Genomic DNA, 26,981 nt, shown 5'->3' on the forward strand with positions numbered 1-26,981 from the left:
ATGCTGTGAAGCTGCAAGGAACAATTTTGACTGGTGTCATCAATGGTCCTCAACCTTTGTCCTTTGAGAGAATAACAGGGTGAGCAGGTGTCTGTTTCTGTTGAAGCTGAGCACTAAAACAACTGATTCAACAATAGAACTCCTCGTGTTGACCTTTATGGGGGTATAGTGAAGGTCCCTGTGGCAGTAGTGAATGTAGAAGGTCCCTGTGACAGTAGTGAATATAGAATGTCCCTGTTGCAGTAGTGACTATAGAAGGTCCCTGTGACAGTAGTGAATGTAGAAGGTCCCTGTGGCAGTAGTGAATATAGAATGTCCCTGTGACAGTAGTGACTATAGAAGGTCCCCGTGGCAGCAGTGAATGTAGAAGGTCCCTGTGGCAGTAGTGACTATAGAAGGTCCCTGTGGCAGTAGTGAATGTAGAAAGTCCCTGTGACAGTAGTGAATGTAGAAAGTCCCTGTGACAGTAGTGAATGTAGAAGGTCCCTGTGGCAGTAGTGACTATAGAAGGTCCCTGTGACAGTAGTGAATGTAGAAAGTCCCTGTGACAGTAGTGAATGTAGAAGGTCCCTGTGGCAGTAGTGACTATAGAAGGTCCCTGTGACAGTAGTGAATGTAGAAAGTCCCTGTGACAGTAGTGAATGTAGAAGGTCCCTGTGACAGTAGTGACTATAGAAGGTCCCTGTGACAGTAGTGAATGTAGAAGGTCCCTGTGACAGTAGTGAATGTAGAAGGTCCCTGTGGCTGTAGTGAATATAGAAGGTCCCTGTGACAGTAGTAAATATAGAAGGTCTCTGTGGCAGTAGTGACTATAGAAGGTCCCTGTGACAGTAGTGAATGTAGAAGATCCCTGTGGCAGTAGTGAATGTAGAAGGTCCCTGTGGCAGTAGTGAATGTAGAAGGTCCCTGTGGCAGTAGTGAATGTAGAAGGTCCCTGTGACAGTAGTGAATGTAGAAGGTCCCTGTGGCAGTAGTGAATGTAGAAGGTCCCTGTGGCAGTAGTGAATGTAGAAGGTCCCTGTGACAGTAGTGAATGTAGAAGGTCCCTGTGACAGTAGTGAATGTAGAAGGTCCCTGTGACAGTAGTAAATATAGAAGGTCTCTGTGGCAGTAGTGACTATAGAAGGTCCCTGTGACAGTAGTGAATGTAGAAGGTCCCTGTGGCAGTAGTGAATGTAGAAGGTCCCTGTGGCAGTAGTGAATGTAGAAGGTCCCTGTGGCAGTAGTGAATGTAGAAGGTCCCTGTGACAGTAGTGAATGTAGAAGGTCCCTGTGGCAGTAGTGACAAGGCCATCAGACTGTTAAACAGTCATCACTAACATAGAGTGGCTGCTGCCAACATACTGCCTCAAATCTCTGGCCACTTAAATAAATGGACTTAAAGGTTTCGCTAGTCACTTTAAATAACGCCACTTTAATAATGTTTACATATCCTACATTACTCATCTCATATGTATATACTGTACTCTATACCATCTACTGCATCTTGCCTATGCCGCATGGCCATCGCTCATCCATATATTTATATGTACATATTCTTATTCATCCCTTCACATTTGTGTGTATAAGGCAGTTGTTGTGAATTTGAGAGATTACTCGTTGGATATTACTGCACTGTCGGAACTAGAAGCACAAGCATTTCACTACACTCGCATTAACATCTGCTAACCATGTGTATGTGACCAATAAAATTTTATTTTATTTGAATAGATATAATACATGGTTCAGTAGCTCCTCCCAGGAGGCATAGCTTCCTTGGCCCTGGTACTGTACAGGAAGGACAATAGTTTAGGACCATAGATTAGGACCATAGATTAGGACCATAGTATAGGACCATAGTATAGGACCATAGTATAGGACCATAGTATAGGACCATAGATTAGGACCATAGATTAGGACCATAGTATAGGACCATAGATTAGGACCATAGTATAGGACCATAGATTAGGACCATAGATTAGGACCATAGATTAGGACCATAGATTAGGACCATAGTATAGGACCATAGATTAGGACCATAGATTAGGACCATAGATTAGGACCATAGATTAGGACCATAGATTAGGACCATAGTATAGGACCATAGTATAGGACCATAGTATTGGACCATAGATTAGGACCATAGTATAGGACCATAGATTAGGACCATAGATTAGGACCATAGATTAGGACCATAGATTAGGACCTTAGATTAGGACCATAGTATAGGACCATAGTATAGGACCATAGTATTGGACCATAGATTAGGACCATAGTATAGGACCATAGATTAGGACCATAGTATAGGATCATAGATTAGGACCATAGATTAGGACCATAGATTAGGACCATAGTATAGGACCATAGATTAGGACCATAGATTAGGACCATAGATTAGGACCATAGATTAGGACCATAGTATAGGACCATAGTATAGGACCATAGATTAGGATCATAGATTAGGACCATAGATTAGGACCATAGTATAGGACCATAGTATTGGACCATAGATTAGGACCATAGTATAGGACCATAGATTAGGACCATAGTATAGGACCATAGATTAGGACCATAGTATTGGACCATAGATTAGGACCATAGTATAGGACCATAGATTAGGACCATAGTATAGGATCATAGATTAGGACCATAGTATAGGACCATAGATTAGGACCATAGATTAGGACCATAGTATAGGACCATAGATTAGGACCATAGTATAGGACCATAGATTAGGACCATAGATTAGGACCATAGATTAGGACCATAGATTAGGACCATAGTATTGGACCATAGATTAGGACCATAGTATAGGACCATAGATTAGGACCATAGTATAGGACCATAGATTAGGACCATAGTATAGGACCATAGATTAGGACCATAGTATAGGACCATAGATTAGGACCATAGATTAGGACCATAGATTAGGACCATAGTATTGGACCATAGATTAGGACCATAGTATAGGACCATAGTATAGGTGTCACGTTCCTGACCTGTTTTCTGTTAATTTTGTATGTGTTTAGTTGGTCAGGGCGTGATTTGGGGTGGGCATTCTATGTTTTGTGTTTCTATGTTTAGGTCAGGTGTAATTAGCCTTATATGGTTCTCAATCAGGGACAGGTGTTTGATGTTTCCTCTGATTGAGAACCATATAAAGGTAGGCTGTTCACACTGTTTGTTTGTGGGTGATTGTCGTCTGTGTATGTTGCACCATACGGGACTGTTTCGGTTTGTTCGTTAGTTTGTTGTAGTCTGTACCTGTTCGTGCGTTCTTCGTGTTAAATGTAAGTTCACATAGTTCAGGTCTGTCTACGATTCGTTTGTTATTTTGTAGTTTGTTGAAGTGTTTTCGGTTTTCGTCTTTACTTTATAAACTTAATTATGTCTACATTCCACGCTGCGCTTTGGTCCAATCCCTACTCCTCCTCTTCTTCCGAAGAGGAGGAGGACACCCGTTACAGAATCACCCACCAAACAAGGATCAAGCAGCGTGAGAGGAACCAACAACAGCGGCAAAGAAACCAGGACTCGTGGACTTGGGAGGAAATATTGGACGGAAAGGGACCCTGGGCTCAACCAGGAGAATATCGCCGCCCCAAAGCTGAGCTGGAGGCAGCGAAAGCTGAGAGACGGCGATATGAGGAGGCAGCACGGAAACAAGGCTGGAAGCCCGCAAGTCAAACCCAAAAATTTCTTGGGGGGGGGGGGGGGGGGCTCTCGGGGAATGTTGTTGGGTCAGTCAGGAGACTTTAGCCAACTCCTCCTGCTTTACATAAGGAGCCGGTGAGGGCGGATTTGGAGGTGAGTAACGCAGAGACAGTAAAGGAGTTAATGGAGAAATTGGAGGAGAAAGATATGAGGGATGTACTGGTTTGGTGCATGAGGCACGGCATCCGTCCGAATGAACGTGTTGGTGAGTTAATGTCACCGGGAACAGCTCTCCATACTAGTCCTGAGGTGCGTGCTAGCCGTCTGGTTAAGACAGTGCCTACACCACGCACCAAGCCTCCTGTGGGTCTCCAGAGTCCTGTGCGTCCTGTTACTGCTCCCCGCACTAGCCCTGAGATACGTGTTCCCAGCCCAGTACCACCAGTGCTGGCACCACGCATCAAGCCTCCTGTGCGTCTCCAGAGCCCTGTACGCACTGATCATTCTCCCCGCACTCGCCCTCAGGTGCGTGCCCTCAGCACGGTACCACCAGTGCCGGTACCACGCACCAGGCCTATAGTACGCCTTGAGAGTCCAGTGTGCCCTGTTGCTGCTCCCCGCACTAGCCTGAAGGTGCGTGTCTTTACCCCGGTACCTCCAGTTCCGGTAGCACGCACCAGGCCTACAGTGCGTCTCAGCCGGCCAGAGTCTGCCGTCTGCCCAGCGGCGCCTGAACTGCCCGTCTGCCCAGCGGCGCCTGAACTGCCCGTCTGCCCAACGGCGCCTGAACTGCCCGTCTGCCCAGCGGCGCCTGAACTGCCCGTCTGCCCAACGGCGCATGAACTGCCCGTCTATACTGAGCCTTCAAAGCCGCCCGTCTGTACTGAGCCTGCAAAGCCGCCCGTCTGCCATGAGCCTTCAGAGCCGTCCGCCAGACAGGAGCCGCCAGAGCCTTCCGCCAGACAGGAGCCGCCAGAGCCTTCCGCCAGACAGGATCAGCCAGAGCCTTCCGCCAGACAGGATCAGCCAGAGCCTTCCGCCAGACAGGATCATCCAGAGCCTTCCGCCAGACAGGATCAGCCAGAGCCTTCCGCCAGACAGGATCAGCCAGAGCCTTCCGCCAGACAGGATCATCCAGAGCCTTCCGCCAGACAGGATCATCCAGAGCCTTCCGCCAGACAGGATCAGCCAGAGCCTTCCGCCAGACAGGATCAGTCAGAGCCGTCAGCGAGCCATGACCAGCCAGAGCCGTCAGCGAGCCATGACCAGCCAGAGCCGTCATCCAGCCATGACCAGCCAGAGCCGTCATCCAGCCAGGATCCGCCAGAGCCGTCATCCAGCCATGACCAGCCAGAGCCGTCATCCAGCCATGACCAGCCAGAGCCGTCATCCAGCCATGACCAGCCAGAGCCGTCATCCAGCCAGGATCCGCCAGAGCCGTCATCCAGCCAGGATCCGCCAGAGCCGTCATCCAGCCAGGATCCGCCAGAGCCGTCATCCAGCCAGGATCCGCCAGAGCCGTCATCCAGCCAGGATCCGCCAGAGCCAGCCAGCCAGGATCCGCCAGAGCCAGCCAGCCAGGATCCGCCAGAGCCAGCCAGCCAGGATCCGCCAGAGCCAGCCAGCCAGGAGCTGCCGTCCCTCAGTCCGGAGCTGCCGTCCCTCAGTCCGGAGCTGCCGTCCCTCAGTCCGGAGCTGCCCCTTATCCCGGTGCTGCTCCTTATCTTTGTGATGCCCCTTAGTCTGGTGATGCCCCTTATCCCGGTGCTGCCCCTTAGTCTGGTGATGCCCCTTATCCCGGTGCTGCCCCTTATCCCGGTGATGCCCCTTATCCCAGTGGGTTTATTTGGAGGGTGGTCATTGAGAGGGGGATACGAAAGCGGGGATTGACTATGGTGGGATGGGGACCACGCCCAGAGCCTGAGCCGCCACCGTGGACAGATGCCCACCCAGACCCTCCCCTAGACTTTTGGTGGTGCGTCCGGAGTTCGCACCTTGAGGGGGGGGTTCTGTCACGTTCCTGACCTGTTTTCTGTTAATTTTGTATGTGTTTAGTTGGTCAGGGCGTGAGTTGGGGTGGGCATTCTATGTTTTGTGTTTCTATGTTTAGGTCAGGTGTAATTAGCCTTATATGGTTCTCAATCAGGGACAGGTGTTTGACGTTTCCTCTGATTGAGAACCATATAAAGGTAGGCTGTTCACACTGTTTGTTTGTGGGTGATTGTCTTCCGTGTCTGTGTATGTTGCACCATACGGGACTGTTTCGGTTTGTTCGTTCGTTTGTTGTAGTCTGTACCTGTTTGTGCGTTCTTCGTGTTATATGTAAGTTCACATAGTTCAGGTCTGTCTACGATTCGTTTGTTATTTTGTAGTTTGTTGAAGTGTTTTCAGTTTTCGTCTTTACTTTATAAACTTAATTATGTCTACATTCCACGCTGCCCTTTGGTCCAATCCCTACTCCTCCTCTTCTTCCGAAGAGGAGGAGGACACCCGTTACAACAGGACCATAGTATAGGACCATAGTATAGGACCATAGTATAGGACCATAGTATAGGACCATAGATTAGGACCATAGATTAGGACCATAAATTAGGACCACAGATTAGGACCATAGCGGTCCCTGTAATAATAAAGATTGATATAAAGTCCAGTACCTTCTCCCAGCGGGTCCAGTGTGTGGATCATCAGCTGGAAGATGGTGTTTCTGTTGGTGCTGTTGTGGAGAGACGCATTACTCCCTCCTCTCTGGAGAGTGGGCTTCACCTGGGACATAACAAACACACCACACCACACACAGGGTTGAAGCCACGGCAGATCACGCCAGGTTACATTCAGGTAAAGACCTATTTTAGCTGGTCACTAAAATTACATCTAAAAAAACAAACATAATTTTACAATCAGTACACAAGCTGATCATGACATCACAATCAGTACACAACCTGATCATGACATCACAATCAGTACACAACCTGATCATGACATCACAATCAGTACACAACCTGATCATGACATCACAATCAGTACACAACCTGATCATGACATCACAATCAGTACACAACCTGATCATGACATCACAATCAGTACACAACCTGATCATGACATCACAATCAGTACACAACCTGATCATGACATCACAATCAAAGAGTGTTGAGACCTTCAGCTTTTCTCTGTCTCTCTTCTGGGGTGAGTCTTGAGGTTGTGGTTTGGGTTCTGGTGAAACAGGTGGTGGAGGTCCACTGTTCTGCTGTGAATACAGGAATACTTTAGTACACGTTCCACAATGGGAACCAGAGAGAGGAGAAAAGGCAGACTTTTAAAGCACTACTCCAGTGGGCAAAATGTACTGAATGGCTTTTACATGGTCAGGTTGTATTCTGATTGTAAAAACGACGGGTTGGTTGTAGTCCAGAAAAAAATATGTTGTTTCAACCAGGAAATAATGTCTTTATGAAATCCCATGCCAACATTTGCCCATCTGGGTAGAGGCTGCAGAATGGGTGTCTACTGATGAGCCAACGACAGGATTATAACAACAGTGATATTAGTGAGAACAGGTAACTGCCAAAATAAAGGAAACACCAACATAAAGTGTTTTAATAGGGCGTTGAGCCAGAACAGCTGCAACAGCATAGATTCTACAGGTGTCTGGAACTCTATTGGAGGGATGAGACACCATTCTTCCACCAGAAATTCCATATTGGTGTTTTGTTGATGGTGGTGGAAAACACTGTCTCAGGACCCACTCCACAATCTCACAATACAGTGCATTCCCGAGTGGCGAAGCAGTCTAAGGCACTGCATCACAGTGCTAGATGCGTCACTACAGACCCGGGTTCGATCCCGGGCTGTATCACAACCAGCCGAGATCGAGAGTCCCAAAGGGTGGAGCACAATTGGCCCAGCGTCTTCCGGGTTAGGGGAGGGTTTGGCCGGGGTAAGCCGTCATTGTAAATAAGAATTTGTTCTTAACTGACTTGCCTACTTAAATAAATAAAAAATAAAACATTCGATAAGTATTCAGACCCCTTGACTTTTTCCACATTTTGTTACGTTACAGCCTTATTCTAAAATGTATTAAATTAAAAAAAATCCTCAATCTACACACAACACCCTAGAATGAAAAAGCAAAAACAGGTTTTTAGAAATATTGTCAAATTTATTAAAAATAAAAAACAGAAATACCAGAACAGAAAGTATTCAGACCCTTTTCCATGAGACTCCAAATTGATCTCAGGTGCATCTTGTTTCCATTGATCATCCTTGAGATGTTTCTACAACTTGATTGGAGTCCACCTGTGGTAAATTCAGTTGATTGGACATGATTTGGAAAAGCACACACTTGTCTATGTAAGGTCCCACAGTTGACAGTACACGTCAGAGTAAAAACCAAACCATGAGGTTGAAGGAATTGTCCGTAGTGCTCCGAGACAGGATTGTGTCGAAGCACAGAACTGTGGAAGGTTACCAAAACATGTCTGCAGCATTGAAGGTCCCCAAAAACACATTGGCCTCCATCATTCTTAAATGGAAGAAGTTTGGAACCACTAAGACTCTTCCTAGAGCTGGCCACCCGGCCAAACTAAGCAATCGGGGTGAGAAGGGCCATGGTCAAGGAGGTGACCAAGAACCCAATGGTTACTCTGACAGAGCTCCAGTGTTCCTCTGTGGAGATGGTAGAACCTTCCAGAAGGCCAATCATCTCTGCAGCACTCCACCAGGCCTTTATGCTAGAGTGGCCAGATGGAAGCCAATCCTCAGTAAAAGGCACATGACAGCCCGCTTGGAGTTTGCCAAAAGGCAGCTAAAGGACTCAGATCTTGAGAAACAAGATTCTCTGTTCTGATGAAACCAAGATTGAACTATTTTGCCAAGCATCACGTCTGGAGGAAACCTGGCACCATCCCTACGGTGAAGCATGGTGGTGGCAACATCATGCTGTGGGGATGTTTTTCAGCGGCAGGGACTGGGAGACTAGTCAGGATCAAGGGAAAGATGAACGGAGCAAAGTACAGAGAGATCCTTGATGAAAACCTGCTGCAGAGCACTCAAGACCTCAGACTGGGTCAAAGGTTCACCTTCCAACAGGACAACGACCCTAAGCACACAGCCAAGACAATGCAGGAGTGGCTTCGGGACAAGTCTCTGAATGTCATTGAGTGGCCCTGCCAGAGCCCGGACTTGAACCCGATCGAACATCTCTGGAGACCTGAAAATAGCTGTGCATCCAACCTGACAGAGCGTCAGGTTCATCGGGTTCGGGTCAGGATCAGCAGAGAAGAATGGGAGAAACTCCCAAGCGTCATACCCACGAAGACTCGAGGCTGTAATCGCTGCCAAAGGTGCTTCAACAAAGTACTGAGTAAAGGGTCTGAATACTAACATTTCTAAAAAAAACTGTTTTTTTTCTATGTCATGATGTGGTATTGTGATGTCATTATGGGGTATTGTGATGTCATTGTGTGGTATTGTGATGTCATTATGGGGTTTTGTGATGTCATTATGGGGTATTGTGTGTAGACTGATGAGGGGGGGGAAACGATTTAATCCATTTTAGATTAAGGCTGTAACGTAACAAGATGTGGAAAAAGTCAATGGGTCTGAATACTTTCCGAATGCACTGTAAGTGTTCAATTGGGTTGAGATCTGGTGACTGAGATGGCCAGGGCTTATTGTTTACATCGTTTTCATGCTCATCAAAACATTCAGTGACCACTCGTGCCCTGTGGATGGGGGCATCGTCATCCTGTAGGGGCATAGCCATGGTAGCCAAAATAATGGTCTGCCCAGCATTTTTATGCATGATGGGATATTAATTGCTTAACTAACTCAGGAACCACACCTGTGTGGAAGAACCTGCTTTCAATGTACTTGATATCCCTCATCTACTCAAGTGTTTCCATTATTCTAGCAGTTACCTGTACTTGTTTGTTGATAGCGTCAAATGTACCAATGGTAGCACCCTGGATACACTACTTCAAGTGCAGCCTTAGCTCTTATTAAAAGGTTCAAATATACCTACTGGGGTTCTATGAGTTGCCTACACCAGTATAAACTGTGCACTTGCATGTCATTTTCTTAGCAATCCCACACCAACACCCAACATCATACCAGCCAAGAGACACTGTGGATGCATCCCAATTTGTATTTTGTATTTATTATGGATCCCCAATAGCTGTTGCCAAGGCAGCAGGTACTCTTCCTGGGGTTTATTATGGATCCCCATTAGCTGTTGCCAAGGAAGCAGATACTCTTCCTGGTGTCCAAACACATTAAAGCACTTACATCACATATAAAACAAAAGATAAAACAGTACATCATATAACATTATTACGTCACTACATATCTACAATACAACATGTATAATACCACCATACTACAATGTACGTGTCGATAGGTTCTGATTTCTAAACTTGAAATATGAAATATCCTTTTTCATGTCACTGAGGGAGAGGGGTGAATGTAGAACGTTTACATTAAGTCAGGATATGTTATTGTCATCAGGGATCCTATGGGGGGAGAAGAGACAGAGTCTGGTACAAGTCAACATGGCAGCCGTGAGTTGGGAGGAGAAGAGACACAGTCTGGTACAAGTCAACATGGCAGCCGTGAGTTGGGAGGAGAAGAGACACAGTCTGGTACAAGTCAACATGGCAGCCGTGAGTTGGGAGGAGAAGAGACAGAGTCTGGTACAAGTCAACATGGCAGCCGTGAGTTGGAGAGGAGAAGAGACACAGTCTGGTACAAGTCAACATGACAGCCGTGAGTTGGGGAGGAGAAGAGACACAGTCTGGTACAAGTCAACATGGCAGCCGTGAGTTGGGGAGGAGAAGAGACACAGTCTGGTACAAGTCAACATGGCAGCCGTGAGTTGGGGAGGAGAAGAGACACAGTCTGGTACAAGTCAACATGGCAGCCGTGAGTTGGGAGGAGAAGAGACAGAGTCTGGTACAAGTCAACATGGCAGCCGTGAGTTGGGGAGGAGAAGAGACAGAGTCTGGTACAAGTCAACATGGCAGCCGTGAGTTGGGGAGGAGAAGAGACACAGTCTGGTACAAGTCAACATGGCAGCCGTGAGTTGGGGAGGAGAAGAGACACAGTCTGGTACAAGTCAACATGGCAGCCGTGAGTTGGGGAGGAGAAGAGACACAGTCTGGTACAAGTCAACATGGCAGCCGTGAGTTGGGGAGGAGAAGAGACAGAGTCTGGTACAAGTCAACATGGCAGCCGTGAGTTGGGGAGGAGAAGAGACACAGTCTGGTACAAGTCAACATGGCAGCCGTGAGTTGGGGAGGAGAAGAGACAGAGTCTGGTACAAGTCAACATGGCAGCCGTGAGTTGGGGAGGAGAAGAGACACAGTCTGGTACAAGTCAACATGGCAGCCGTGAGTTGGGAGGAGAAGAGACACAGTCTGGTACAAGTCAACATGGCAGCCGTGAGTTGGGGAGGAGAAGAGACACAGTCTGGTACAAGTCAACATGGCAGCCGTGAGTTGGGAGGAGAAGAGACAGAGTCTGGTACAAGTCAACATGGCAGCCGTGAGTTGGGGAGGAGAAGAGACACAGTCTGGTACAAGTCAACATGGCAGCCGTGGCCTCCCGGGTGGCGCAGTGGTCTAGGGCACTGCATCGCAGTGCTAACTGCGCCACCAGAGTCTCTGGGTTCACGCCCAGGCTCTGTCGCAACCGGCCGCGACCGGGAGGTCCGTGGGGCGACGCACAATTGGGCTAGCGTCGTCCGGGTTAGGGAGGGTTTGGCCGGTAGGGATTTCCTTGATGACAGCTTAGCACACTCTTAGCATGCTTTTCCAACAGTCTTGAAGGAGTTCCCACATATGCTGAGTACTTGTTGGCTGCTTTATTCTTCACTCTGCGGTCCGACTCGAAACCATTCAATTTGGTTGAGGTCAGAGGATTGTGGCCAGGTCATCTGATGCAGCACTCCATCACTCTCCTTTTTGGGAAAAATAGCCCTTGCACAGCCTGGAGGTGTGTTGGGTCATTGTCCTGTTGAAAAACAAATGATAGTCCCACTAAGCGCAAACCAGATGGGATGGCGTATCGCTGCAGAATGCTGTGGTAGCCATGCTGGTGAATTGTGCCTTGAATTCTAAATACATCACAGACAGTGTGACGCGGCAGGTAGCCTAGTGGTAAGAGCGTTGGACTAGTAACCGGAAGGTTGCAAGATCGAATCCCCCAGCTGACAAGGTAAAAATCTGTAGTTCTGCCCCTGAACAAGGCAGTTAACCCACTGTTCCTAGGCCATCAGCAAAAATAAAAATGTGTTCTTAACTGACTTGCCTAGTTAAATAAAGGTCAAATAAATAAAAAGTGTCACCAGCAAAGCACCACCAAAGCACCTCCTCCTCCTCCATACTTTACGGTGGGAAATACACATGCAGAGATCATCCTTTCACCCACACCACGTCTCACAAAGACACAGTGGTTGGAGCCAAAAATTTCCAGTTTGGACTCCAGTCCAAAGGACAGATATCCACCTGTCTAATGTCCATTGCTCGTGTTTCTTGGCCCAAGCAAGTCTCTTCTTATTATTGGTGTCCTTTAGTAGTGGTTTCTTTGCAGCAAATCGACTTCGAAGGCCTGATTCACACAGTCTCCTCTGAACAGTTGATGTTGAGATGTGTCTGTTACTTGAACTCTGTGAAGCATTCATTTGGGCTGCAATTTCTGAGTCTGGTAACTCTAATGAACTTATCCTCTGCAGCAGAGGTAACTCTGGGTCTTCCTTTCCTGTGGCAGTCCTCATGAGAGCCAGTTTCATCATAGCGCTTGATTGTTTTTGCGACTGCACTTGAAGAAACTTTCAAAGTCTTAAAGTAATGATGGACTGTCGTTTCTCTTTGCTTATTTGAGCTGTTGTTGCCATAATATGGACTTGGTCTTTTACCAAATAAGGCTATCTTCTGTATACCACCCCAAACCTTGTCACAACACAACTGATTGTCTCAAACGCATTAAGAACTAAATAAATTCCACAAATTAAGATTAAGAAGGCACACCTGTTAATTGAAATGCATTCCAGGTGACTACCTCATGAAGCTGGTTGGAAGAATGCCAAGAGTGTGCAAAGCTGTCATCAAGGCAAAGGATTTGAAGAACCTCAAATATAAAATATATTTTGATTTGTTTAACACTTTTTTTGGTTACTACATGATTCCATATGTGTTTTTTCAAAGTGTTGATGTCTTCAACATTATTCTACAACATAGAAAATAGTAAAAATAAAGAAAAACCCTTGAAAGAGTAGGTGTTCTAAAACTTTTGACCGGCAGTGTAGATCACTCATCTTCTGGATAGCAACAGAGATGTATTGGCTGTTCAGATGTGTGGGAGGAGACTCAGCGTAGGAGAACGGGTTAAAAAGCAGTACTTGTGTGAATGTGTTCTTTGTCTTATGCAGCTGTATGACCCAGTAGGGGAATAAATGTAAAAATGTTTGTGGCCTGCTGGAAGGTCATTTTGCAGGGCTCTGGCAGTGCTCCTCCTTGCACAAAGGCGGAGGTAGCGGTCCTGCTGCTGGGTTGTTGCCCTCCTACGGCCTCCTCCACGTCTCCTGATGTACTGGCCTGTCTCCTGGTAGCGCCTCCATGCTCTGGACACTACGCTGACAGACACAGCAAACCTTCTTGCCACAGCTCGCATTGATGTGCCATCCTGGATGAGCTGCACTACCTGAGCCACTTGTGTGGGTTGTAGACTCCGTCTCATGCTACCATTAGAGTGAAAGCACCGCCAGCATTCAAAAGTGACCAAAACATCAGCCAGGAAGCATAGGAACTGAGAAGTGGTCTGTGGTCACCACCTGCAGAACCACTCCTTTATTGGGGGTGTCTTGCTAATTGCCTATAATTTCCACCTTTTGTCTATTCCATTTGCACAACAGCATGTGAAATTTATTGTCAATCAGTGTTGCTTCCTAAGTGGACAGTTTGATTTCACAGAAGTGTGATTGACTTGGAGTTACATTGTGTTGTTTAAGTGTTCCCTTTATTTTTTTGAGCAGTGTATTTGATACCATTCAACTGATTCCGCTCCAGCCGTTACCACGAGCCCGTCCTCCCCAATTAAGGAGCCACCAACCTCCTATGGCGTTGAAGTAGGTAGGTGCTATTTGTTTCTACTGGTCTGGACAATCATTCCCTGCTACAGCTTTGTCTGCCAAAGAATATATAATGAAACACAGAGAATGGATATTCAGATGACCGTGACGAGAGCTATACGGTGACTGGCACCAGGTGTGTGATTTAGCTGAATAATACGGTCCTCCAGTGTGACAATGACAAACTGATGGTTGACATTACTTTACATCTCATCAGCATTACATCATCCCCGCCCCCCGTCCTCCCCCTGACCCATGCTCCCCTACGCTGGGCTCTGACACCTGGGATCCTTTCAGGGATTCAGTCCCAATCATCAAAGGCTGCCGAGTCTGGCTGCCACACAAATACACACACTATGACCTGTACAAAGAGCTGGATGGATAAACACAGGCTCTGATGACAGTCCAGTGAATCAACCAGTCCATGTCTCTCATGGACTGGACCAGAGAGGGTCCTGGGTGATATTGTCTCTCATGGACTGGACCAGAGAGGGTCCTGGGTGATATTGTCTCTCATGGACTGGACCAGAGAGGGTCCTGGGTGATATTGTCTCTCATGGACTGGACCAGAAAGGGTCTGGGTCCTGGGTGATATTGTCTCATGGACTGGACCAGAAAGGGTCCTGGGTGATATTGTCTCTTATGGACTGGACCAGAGAAGCTCTGGGTGATATTGTCTCATGGACTGGACCAGAAAGGGTCCTGGGTGATATTGTCTCTCATGGACTGGACCAGAGAGGGTCCTGGGTGATATTGTCTCTTATGGACTGGACCAGAGAAGCTCTGGGTCCTGGGTGATATTGTCTCATGGACTGGACCAGAGAGGGTCTGGGTGATATTGTCTCTAATGGACTGGACCAGAGAGGGTCTGGGTCCTGGGTGATATTGTCCCATGGACTGGACCAGAGAGGGTCTGGGTCCTGGGTGATATTGTCTCTCATGGACTGGACCAGAGAGGGTCCTGGGGGATATTGTCTCATGGACTGGATCAGAGAGGGTCTGGGTCCTGGGTGATATTGTCTCATGGACTGGACCAGAAAGGGTCCTGGGTGATATTGTCTCTTATGGACTGGACCAGAGAAGCTCTGGGTGATATTGTCTCATGGACTGGACCAGAAAGGGTCCTGGGTGATATTGTCTCTAATGGACTGGACCAGAGAAGCTCTGGGTCCTGGGTGATATTGTCTCATGGACTGGACCAGAGAGGGTCTGGGTGATATTGTCTCTAATGGACTGGACCAGAGAGGGTCTGGGTCCTGGGTGATATTGTCCCATGGACTGGACCAGAGAGGGTCTGGGTCCTGGGTGATATTGTCTCTCATGGACTGGACCAGAGAGGGTCCTGGGGGATATTGTCTCATGGACTGGATCAGAGAGGGTCTGGGTCCTGGGTGATATTGTCTCTCATGGACTGGACCAGAGAGGGTCTGGGTGATATTGTCTCTCGTGGACTGGACCAGAGAGGGTCCTGGGTGATATTACAATGGGCTTTTCTAGTATTTGCATTTCCTGATAATTATTGTTTTTTGGTAGAGTTTTCTCTGTCTGTCTGTCTGTCTGTCTGTCTGTCTGTCTGTCTGTCTGTCTGTCTGTCTGTCTGTCTGTCTGTCTGTCTGTCTGTCTGTGTCTGCCTGCCTGCCTGCCTGCCTGCCTGCCAGCCACTCTGTCTACCTGCCTGTCTGTCTGTCAGCCACTCTGTCTGCCTACCAACCTGTCTGTCTGTCTGTCTGTCTGTCTGTCTGTCTGTCTGTCAGCCACTCTGTCTGCCTACCTGCCTGTCTGTCTGTCAGCCACTCTGCCTGCCTGCCTGCCTGTATGTCTGTCAGCCACTCTGCCTACCTGCCTGTATGTCTGTCTGTCAGCCACTCTGCCTACCTGCCTGTATGTCTGTCTGTCAGCCACTCTGCCTACCTGCCTGTATGTCTGTCTGTCAGCCACTCTGTCTGCATACCTACCTACCTGTCTGTCTGTCTTTTTGCTTCACCAAAACTGCCTGACAAAGTCCCAACAACTCTACCAACCTTCTTGGGTTCCTTCTCCTCCTCCTCTTCTGGCATGATGATCTTCACGATGCTCTTGTGTTTGTTGATCTGCGTCTTGACGAAGTGTTCGATCTGCACGTTGAACTTCATGAAGCAGACGTAGGCCACGTAACCCGACACCAGCATTACGCTCTCCCACCACATGATGGTGTTGTCCAAGAAGAACACGATCAGCATGATCAGATCTATGATGGAGGAGGAGGAGGGAGAGGAGGAGGAGGGGGAGGAGGAGGAGGACGAGGAGGGAGAGGAAGAGGAGGAGGAGGAGGAGGGAGAGGAGGAAGGGGAAGAGGAGGTGGAAGACGAGGGGGGGACGAGGAAGAGGAGGAGGCGGAGGGTAAGGAGAGGGAGGAAGAGGGAGAGGGGGGGGGGAGGAGGAGGAGGGAGAGGAAGAGGAGGAAGGAGGAGGAGGGAGAGGGGGGGAGGAAGAGGAGGAGGGAGGAAGGAGGAGGAGGGAGAGGACGGGGAGGAAGAGGAGGAAGGAGTAGGAGGAAGGACGAGGAGGACGAGGAGGAGGAGGGAGAGTAGGGGCAGGAAGAGGAGGAGGGCAAGAAACGTGAGAACATGATAGTGTTGAACACGATCAGCATGATCAGGTCTAAGAGAGAAGAGAGGATGAGTCCAAAATGGCATCCTATTCCCTATATAGTGTTATTACTATAGACCAGAGCCCTATTCCCTATATAGTGGTACTACTATAGACCAGAGCCCTATTCCCTATATAGTGGTACTACTATAGACCAGAGCCCTATTCCCTATATAGTACACTACCTTTGGCCAGAGCGCAAAAGGGTTCTGCGGCTGTCACAATAGTAGAACCCTATTTAGTTCCATGTAGAACCCTCTGTGGAAAGGGGTTCCCCGTGGAACCCACACGTTTTCTCCTATGGGGACAGCCGCAGAACCCTGTTTGGTTCTAGATAGCACCTTGTTTTCTGAGAGTGTATGTACCTATATAGTTCACCTTGTTTTCTGAGAGTGTATGTACCTATATAGTTCACCTTGTTTTCTGAGAGTGTATGTACCTATATAGTTCACCTTGTTTTCTGAGAGTGTATGTACCTATATAGTTCACCTTGTTTTCTGAGAGTGTATGTACCTATATAGTTCACCTTGTTTTCTGAGAGTGTATGTACCTATATAGTTCACCTTGTTTTCTGAGAGTGTATGTACCTATATAGTTCACCTTGTTTTCTGAGAGTGTATGTACCTATATAGTTCACCTTGTTTTCTGAGAGTGTATGTACCTATATAGTTCACCTTGTTTTCTGAGAGTGTATGTACCTATATAGTTCACCTTGTTTTCTGAGAGTGTATGTACCTATATAGTTCACCTTGTTTTCTGAGAGTGTATGTACCTATATAGTTCACCTTGTTTTCTGAGAGTGTATGTACCTATATAGTTCACCTTGTTTTCTGAGAGTGTATGTACCTATATAGTTCACCTTGTTTTCTGAGAGTGTATGTACCTATATAGTTCACCTTGTTTTCTGAGAGTGTATGTACCTATATAGTTCACCTTGTTTTCTGAGAGTGTATGTACCTATATAGTTCACCTTGTTTTCTGAGAGTGTATGTACCTATATAGTTCACCTTGTTTTCTGAGAGTGTATGTACCTATATAGTTCACCTTGTTTTCTGAGAGTGTATGTACCTATATAGTTCACCTTGTTTTCTGAGAGTGTATGTACCTATATAGTTCACCTTGTTTTCTGAGAGTGTATGTACCTATATAGTTCACCTTGTTTTCTGAGAGTGTATGTACCTATATAGTTCACCTTGTTTTCTGAGAGTGTATGTACCTATATAGTTCACCTTGTTTTCTGAGAGTGTATGTACCTATATAGTTCACCTTGTTTTCTGAGAGTGTATGTACCTATATAGTTCACCTTGTTTTCTGAGAGTGTATGTACCTATATAGTTCACCTTGTTTTCTGAGAGTGTATGTACCTATATAGTTCACCTTGTTTTCTGAGAGTGTATGTACCTATATAGTTCACCTTGTTTTCTGAGAGTGTATGTACCTATATAGTTCACCTTGTTTTCTGAGAGTGTATGTACCTATATAGTTCACCTTGTTTTCTGAGAGTGTATGTACCTATATAGTTCACCTTGTTTTCTGAGAGTGTATGTACCTATATAGTTCACCTTGTTTTCTGAGAGTGTATGTACCTATATAGTTCACCTTGTTTTCTGAGAGTGTATGTACCTATATAGTTCACCTTGTTTTCTGAGAGTGTATGTACCTATATAGTTCACCTTGTTTTCTGAGAGTGTATGTACCTATATAGTTCACCTTGTTTTCTGAGAGTGTATGTACCTATATAGTTCACCTTGTTTTCTGAGAGTGTATGTACCTATATAGTTCACCTTGTTTTCTGAGAGTGTATGTACCTATATAGTTCACCTTGTTTTCTGAGAGTGTATGTACCTATATAGTTCACCTTGTTTTCTGAGAGTGTATGTACCTATATAGTTCACCTTGTTTTCTGAGAGTGTATGTACCTATATAGTTCACCTTGTTTTCTGAGAGTGTATGTACCTATATAGTTCACCTTGTTTTCTGAGAGTGTATGTACCTATATAGTTCACCTTGTTTTCTGAGAGTGTATGTACCTATATAGTTCACCTTGTTTTCTGAGAGTGTATGTACCTATATAGTTCACCTTGTTTTCTGAGAGTGTATGTACCTATATAGTTCACCTTGTTTTCTGAGAGTGTATGTACCTATATAGTTCACCTTGTTTTCTGAGAGTGTATGTACCTATATAGTTCACCTTGTTTTCTGAGAGTGTATGTACCTATATAGTTCACCTTGTTTTCTGAGAGTGTATGTACCTATATAGTTCACCTTGTTTTCTGAGAGTGTATGTACCTATATAGTTCACCTTGTTTTCTGAGAGTGTATGTACCTATATAGTTCACCTTGTTTTCTGAGAGTGTATGTACCTATATAGTTCACCTTGTTTTCTGAGAGTGTATGTACCTATATAGTTCACCTTGTTTTCTGAGAGTGTATGTACCTATATAGTTCACCTTGTTTTCTGAGAGTGTATGTACCTATATAGTGCACCTTGTTTTCTGAGAGTGTATGTACCTATATAGTGCACCTTGTTTTCTGAGAGTGTATGTACCTATATAGTTCACCTTGTTTTCTGAGAGTGTATGTACCTATATAGTTCACCTTGTTTTCTGAGAGTGTATGTACCTATATAGTTCACCTTGTTTTCTGAGAGTGTATGTACCTATATAGTGCACCTTGTTTTCTGAGAGTGTATGTACCTATATAGTTCACCTTGTTTTCTGAGAGTGTATGTACCTATATAGTTCACCTTGTTTTCTGAGAGTGTATGTACCTATATAGTTCACCTTGTTTTCTGAGAGTGTATGTACCTATATAGTTCACCTTGTTTTCTGAGAGTGTATGTACCTATATAGTGCACCTTGTTTTCTGAGAGTGTATGTACCTATATAGTGCACCTTGTTTTCTGAGAGTGTATGTACCTATATAGTTCACCTTGTTTTCTGAGAGTTGTAACGGTTTTGACTTGAGGTTATTTCTAGGGGTGCCAGGTAGGTTGAGCCTACCAGAGAAAACATTGGTTTCTCCTTTTAGTTTGGGAGGGAATGAGTCCCATCTGGTCCGTCAAGTCACACCAATACAAAGGACTTATTAAAAGTAAGGATGGAAATATACTTTTCATAAACCCCTTAAAACATTGGAAAGAACTTCAAACAAGTGTATTCTTTTGCGTGGTTGTATTAACAACATAAATGATCACACACACCCACACTCAACAATATAACAAATCAATGCACTTATGATCATTTAGAAATGTCCTGTACCTCGGGCATAAAAAGAGTCCAGCCCGGTAAATAAGTTCAGTGACTCAAGTGACCTTAGTCACGCAACGTTTGTCTGTAGTGTAGAACCAGTATATTCATACACTCAAAATCACACTTATTTTGCAACACAAATATAAAGCGTATCAAAGATGAACCAAAGAATAATACGTCCTCACAACTACATAAATCACAGTATACATCACCCAAACAAATGAAATACCGTGTACAAAAAGTTGTAGTCAGTTGGTCAGTCAGACAATCCGCCAACAGATCTCCAGCGGAGAAAAGGCCACGAAAACCAACGGAGAGTTGTAGTCCACAGACGCACAGAGTGGATCCAATCCTGGGTAAACTCGTTTTAAGGCTACAAAACCCACTGTAAGGCAACAAACAAACGTAATAGCGAAGCTTCATGAACTGAAGGTAGTACACATCCTCATTCATGTCTCAATCACAACTTCACCTTTGCGCAGCTGATGCTGGCTATTTAATGGGGAATTAAAGGGGAAGCGCCCTATTAGAAGGAGAAGCACTGAGACGGTTCAGAAATATTCAGGGCCGTCACACACCCCCTCCCCTGGAAAAAGCCGACCATTGCCCGGGAAGGCACATCTTGGTCGGGGAAACCGAGAAAGGTCTCCTCATCACTTTCCTCTACAAAAATATTCATTACTTTTTGGCGCTCCCGCTCCTCAACTGAGGGGTCACAAGCATTAAGGCGTGAGACTTCTGGGTCTGGGAATCCGAGAAAAGTCTCCTCACTTTCCTCTTCAAAGATATCCAGGACCTTGCGGCGCTCAATCTCCTCCAATTCCTCAGCCGAGGGGTAACAGGCCTTAAGGCGTGAGACATGGACAACGCGCATATCTTCACCGGTGTCCTCTTTCACCACTCGGTAGTTCAAAGGGCCCATCTGCTCCACAATCCTATATGGTCCTTGCCATTTAGGAGCGAGCTTGGCCGAGAAGAATTGTTCAGCTTTCGAGTAAGGATGAGAGCGAAGCCACACCCGATCACGAAGCTGGAACTGCATGTCTCGTCTGTTCTTATCATAATTTCTTTTCTGCTTGAGTCGAGCCTGGATCATGTTCTTCGAGACAAGAGCTCTCAAGTCGTGGAGATGGACTACCTGGTCATAGCAAGCAGCGTCTGGAGTAAGCTGCTGGGGCTGTAGCACCATATCCAAGGGTCCTCGGAGGGGACGACTTAGGTTCAGCTCTGCAGGTGTGACTCCAGTGGACTCTTGCACAGCAGAATTCAGGGCAAATCGAAACTCGTGAAGGTGCTTGTCCCAGTGTTTGTGCTGGGTTCCTACATAGGAAGCAACCATCGTCTTCAAGGTTCGATTTACTCTCTCAGTGAGGTTGGTCTGTGGGTGATAGGCCGTGGTCAACTTCTGTCTCAGGTTCCATCTTTGGCAGGTCTCCTCAAAGAGATCAGAGACAAATTGGGAACCTCGATCAGACAGGATGTAATCAGGCACTCCCCAGCGAGTCAGGATCTCTTTCGTAAGGATGTTAGAGACTGTCCTTGCTGTGGCCTGACGCAGGGCAAAGAGCTCCACCCACTTGGAATAGTAATCAACAAAAACAAGCATGTACACATTCTGATTGGAGCTTCTAGGAAATGGACCCATCAAGTCCACTCCTAACATTTCCCAAGGTCGGGTAACCACCGTTTGCTGCAACTTGCCAGCAGGTTTTCTACCTTCTGGTTTGTACATTTGACAAACCTGGCAGTTTCGGATGTGTGACTTCACATCCATGCTCAGATGTGGCCAGTACAGTAATGCTTGCAAACGTTTGTAGGTTTTGAACCTGCCCAAATGACCAGCTAATGGGTCTTCATGGAAATGTTGAAGCAGTTGAAGGCGTAGAGTTTCAGGTATGTACATTTGGTAGAGTGTTCTGTGAGGTAGTTGTACAACTCGGTAGACTTTGTCTTCAATGATGGTCAGCTTTGTGGTAGGGTTGACCATCTTTTCTCCATCTTCTAGGATAGTCTGGTACAAAGCCTGTACTTCTGGATCATCCTGTTGGGCTTTCCAAATGACCTCATCAGAGATGGGAAAGTCAGTTTTGGGTGAGTCTCGACTGCTAGACAGGACAGTAGCACATGTAAGATGAGGGCCACCATTATCACAAGCAGGAGCTCTGGATAAGGCATCTGGAACAGTGTTGTATTTTCCTTTCCTGTATTCTACTGCAAAGGTGAACTCTTGCAACCGTAGAGCCCATCTGATGAGCCTGGTGCTTGGTTTGTTGGTCTTGAACACCCACACAAGGGAGGAATGGTCAGTGACCACAGTGAAGTGTCTTCCCTCCAGGTAGTACCTCCACTTTTCCAAAGCCCAGACAACTGCAAGGCACTCTTGCTCGGTTGTTGAGTAGTTCCGTTCTGCTCCATTCAATGTCCGACTGGCGAACGCTAGCACTTCTTCAGTACCAAGTCCAGTCTGTTGGACTAGGACAGCCCCAAGTCCAACATCACTTGCATCAGTGTAAACAACAAAAGGACAATCAAAGTTGGGATGACCCAAAATGGGAGGTGTGACGAGGTGTCGTTTCAGGGTTTCAAAGGAGTTCTGGCACTCTGCCGTCCATCGGAATTTCGCTCCTTTTCGCTTCAACGCGTTGAGGGGTTCTGCCACCTGGGAGAAGTTCCACACAAACCGATGGTACCATCCAGCCATCCCAAGGAACCGTTGAAGGGCCTTGAGTGTGGTTGGCACAGGGAAGTCTTGTACAGCCTTGGTCTTTTCAGGATCCACATGAATGCCGTCAAAAGACACAATATGGCCAAGGAACTTCAGGGAGGTTTGGCAGAAGTTGCTCTTCTTCATATTCACTGTCAGACCAGCTTCTCTTAGCTTGTCCAACACTGCTTGAAGGTCTTGAAAGTGTTGCTCTCTGTTCTGGGAGTAGATAATTATATCGTCCAGGTAGACGAAACATATCTTCCCTTTGAGCTCACCTAACGCAATCTCCATGAGTCTTTGGAAAGTGGCAGGTGCATTCTTTAATCCAAAAGGCATCACCTTAAAGGAAAACAAGCCCTCAGCACAGACAAAAGCAGTCTTGTCCTTGCTTTCCTGGTCCATCTCAACCTGCCAATAGCCACTATTGAGGTCAAGGGTAGTGAACATAACAGCACCAGACAATGACTCCAGGATCTCGTGGATGGTGGGAAGAGGATAGGCATCAGTCTGGGAAACCTTGTTGGTCTTCCTATAGTCCACACAAAATCTAAGACCACCGGTCTTTTTTGGAATGAGGACAACAGGAGCAGCCCAGAGAGAGGAGGAACGTTCTATTATATCTTGTGTCAACATATCATTAATGAGTCCCTTTTGGATTATTAGCTTCGCTGGGGACAAACGATATGGCTTTTGCTTGATCGGCATTTCCTGTGTAAGGAATATTTTGTGCTTCAGGAGTCCGGTGCGTCCTAGCTTTGAAGTACACACATCAGCATTATTCTGCAGCTGTTCCAACAGCCTTAACTCCTCTGGCTGTTCCAGCTGAGCTCTTCTTACAGCCTGTAAAAGGAGATCATCAGAAGGATTACCCAGGGTTAGTGGTACCGGAGCAACGGCAGAGAAGACTGCCACATTTGGACCCCAATCATGTAACTTTGTAGCTTCTGATTGGAAGAAATGCTTCTTGCTCGGATTGTTTGGAAACCAGTAGCAATTGTGTGCGATATCAATCTGGACACCACTGAAGTACATGAAATCAATTCCCAACACGACAGGAAAAGCAAGGTTCTTGGTTTGTAGGATAACCGAAGGAATCATATAGGAGCGGTTACACAGGCGGAACTCCACCTCACTCCATCCAAGTGGTCGTTTAGCCTCACCGTCAGCCAGATACAGTGGACCTTCTGTCCATGGCTTCAAGTTGTATTTTGGACCTTGAACCTCCTTCCACAGTTTCTCATTGAGCAGTGTGTAGGATGACCCGGTGTCCAGGATGGCTCTTCCTGTCCATGGGCCTATTGACAGGGGTAACACCAGCTGGTGCGGTATTAACTGAAAGGAAGGGGATGTCGGCGGAGGGGCGTAGGTAGTGACTCTTGAGGTTTCAGCTCTGGTCAAAGCACCCAGAGTAGGATGGTCGTTCCTGCGAAGTGTGTTAGGTGTGTTGGCCTGTTGTGATTTGTGGTTTCTGGAAGGGTTTACTTGATACGGTCTTGGACATGTAGCTGAAGAATGTCCCTTTTGGCTACATCTCCAACAGAACATGGGAGGGGTCTTGGCTGGAGACTCTGGCTGTTGTTGATGGTCTGGCTTGGGTGTCTGTTTCTTTCTCTGCTCATATTGCTGTTGGCATTCTCTGTCCTTCTCGAACTGCTGTCCCAGTCGAACCAGTCCATCGACAGTGGTGACTCTTTCTCTGAGTTGACTGGCTAGTAGTGGGTTGATGTTCTTCAAGATCAACTTAATGACCTCTTCCTCCTCAATGCCAGGTTTCCACCTTCTGCACAGTGAGTGGTAACCGTATGCAAAGTCACGGATACTCTCTTTCTCTCTTTGCACTCGATTTCTGACTCTGTCTGCCAGCTCATCTGTGTAGTCCTCAGACAGAAATGCAGAGGAAAACTTGGCCTCAAAGTCAGCCCAGGAGGTAGTGGTGAGACGTGCCACATCCCACCAGTCTCGAGCTGTCCCATGCAACACATTCCTCAATGTGGCAAGGAGTTCTTCGTCAGCCAGGGGATTGAGGGCAAGAAAGTCATGACATCTTTCCAGATACATTAGCGGATCAGGACTGTCATCCTTTTTCCCAAAGGTGGGAAATTGCAATTTAATGGGCATCGCTCCCACATGACGTCTACTCAAATCACCATGAACAAAAGAGCTAGGAGGGATTGAGGAAGTAGAGGGTGAGGGAGTTATCGGACCATGAAAATGAACACCAGGATGCATGGTGGATTGCATCCTGCAAGGGGTGGCTGCATCATGGCCTTGTCTTGGCTGTTCTGAGGTGCCCGCTTGGCCCTCAGTGGTCTGAACAGAAGTGGACACAAGAGAAGCTCTGTGCAAGGAGTTGTGCCTAATGGAGGCCATGTCAACAGACACATCATCCAACATTTTAACACAATTAGAGAGCGCTGTCTGCAAGTGGTCTACAGTGTTTACCAGGGGAGAAAAAACAGAATTGACGTCCTTGAGGACCTCAGTGTGATGATGTTGCAGGCGCCACTGGAGAGTGGCAGTGAGTTGGCTTTGTTGGTAGTCAAACTGCCTGTCCATGGCACCAGTAATTTCCTGTCTTCTGTTCTCACTGAGCTCTGTCAGAGTGTGGGTTAGACTACTCAGGGAGTTTCTGAATTCCATGGTGCTCTGTTGTTGCTCTTCACTCAGACATTTGAATTTATGGTGGATTAGAGTTTGGAGATGTTGTTGAGTCTGACGAATATCAAGGATGTCACCTTGAAGTTGTAAGACTACAATCTCTGGAGATGAACCAGACAATGGAGGAAGGTTGGGCGTCAGAGGGAGGGATAACTCAGTACTTCCACACAGATCCATGTCAATAAGTGAGTTACTAGTTAGACCTGTGGCCTGTGGTCCAGACCGAGCATTCAGGTTCCCAGGGCTCTGGCCCAAATCAACTCCTTTATTTCCATTCACATTATGATTTGTATTGTTGGCTTGGTAGTCAGAATGACCCTGTGTATTCCCATTGACAGGTATGATATGGATGAGCACATTTTCTTGGAGTGAATCCATTGTTTTAATTACACACAAAAGATTTGCTTTGGTTAGTTCTCAATGTTGAGGTCCCATCTGGGGTGCCATTTTTTATGTAACGGTTTTGACTTGAGGTTATTTCTAGGGGTGCCAGGTAGGTTGAGCCTACCAGAGAAAACATTGGTTTCTCCTTTTAGTTTGGGAGGGAATGAGTCCCATCTGGTCCGTCAAGTCACACCAATACAAAGGACTTATTAAAAGTAAGGATGGAAATATACTTTTCATAAACCCCTTAAAACATTGGAAAGAACTTCAAACAAGTGTATTCTTTTGCGTGGTTGTATTAACAACATAAATGATCACACACACCCACACTCAACAATATAACAAATCAATGCACTTATGATCATTTAGAAATGTCCTGTACCTCGGGCATAAAAAGAGTCCAGCCCGGTAAATAAGTTCAGTGACTCAAGTGACCTTAGTCACGCAACGTTTGTCTGTAGTGTAGAACCAGTATATTCATACACTCAAAATCACACTTATTTTGCAACACAAATATAAAGCGTATCAAAGATGAACCAAAGAATAATACGTCCTCACAACTACATAAATCACAGTATACATCACCCAAACAAATGAAATACCGTGTACAAAAAGTTGTAGTCAGTTGGTCAGTCAGACAATCCGCCAACAGATCTCCAGCGGAGAAAAGGCCACGAAAACCAACGGAGAGTTGTAGTCCACAGACGCACAGAGTGGATCCAATCCTGGGTAAACTCGTTTTAAGGCTACAAAACCCACTGTAAGGCAACAAACAAACGTAATAGCGAAGCTTCATGAACTGAAGGTAGTACACATCCTCATTCATGTCTCAATCACAACTTCACCTTTGCGCAGCTGATGCTGGCTATTTAATGGGGAATTAAAGGGGAAGCGCCCTATTAGAAGGAGAAGCACTGAGACGGTTCAGAAATATTCAGGGCCGTCACAGAGTGTATGTACCTATATAGTGCACCTTGTTTTCTGAGAGTGTATGTACCTATATAGTGCACCTTGTTTTCTGAGAGTGTATGTACCTATATAGTGCACCTTGTTTTCTGAGAGTGTATGTACCTATATAGTGCACCTTGTTTTCTGAGAGTGTATGTACCTATATAGTTCACCTTGTTTTCTGAGAGTGTATGTACCTATATAGTTCACCTTGTTTTCTGAGAGTGTATGTACCTATATAGTGCACCTTGTTTTCTGAGAGTGTATGTACCTATATAGTGCACCTTGTTTTCTGAGAGTGTATGTACCTATATAGTGCACCTTGTTTTCTGAGAGTGTATGTACCTATATAGTGCACCTTGTTTTCTGAGAGTGTATGTACCTATATAGTTCACCTTGTTTTCTGAGAGTGTATGTACCTATATAGTTCACCTTGTTTTCTGAGAGTGTATGTACCTATATAGTTCACCTTGTTTTCTGAGAGTGTATGTACCTATATAGTTCACCTTGTTTTCTGAGAGTGTATGTACCTATATAGTTCACTATAAGGGGAAACCATAGGATGCAGTTGACCAGTTTCAATGGGATGGACTGTTGGCTCCAAGGTAGGCACCCTTTAAAGTACGTACTTCCCCCAACATTCCCAGGTTTC

General features: G+C 46.1%; 1 protein-coding gene across 3 annotated transcripts in view; it reads right to left on the bottom strand.

Moving 5' to 3' along the window:
- LOC129834835 (sodium/potassium/calcium exchanger 1-like) overlaps positions 1-26,981 on the bottom strand; it is a 53,036-nt gene that overhangs the window by 23,414 nt on the left and 2,641 nt on the right. For 2 of the 3 annotated variants that reach the window (XR_008756314.1, XM_055900146.1), the window contains exons 3-5: positions 15,775-15,980; positions 6,788-6,877; positions 6,288-6,396 (exon numbers count right to left, since the gene is read on the bottom strand). Coding sequence is in view for 2 of the 3 variants with exons in the window: in XM_055900146.1 (XP_055756121.1) it covers positions 6,288-6,396; positions 6,788-6,877; positions 15,775-15,980 (405 nt within the window). In the remaining variant the exon portion in view is untranslated. The remainder of the gene's footprint in view (positions 1-6,287; positions 6,397-6,787; positions 6,878-15,774; positions 15,981-26,981) is intronic. The other variant, XM_055900147.1, reaches the window with a different exon arrangement.

Source organism: Salvelinus fontinalis, chromosome 35 (assembly GCF_029448725.1).
Source record: "Salvelinus fontinalis isolate EN_2023a chromosome 35, ASM2944872v1, whole genome shotgun sequence".
NCBI lineage: Eukaryota > Metazoa > Chordata > Actinopteri > Salmoniformes > Salmonidae > Salvelinus > Salvelinus fontinalis.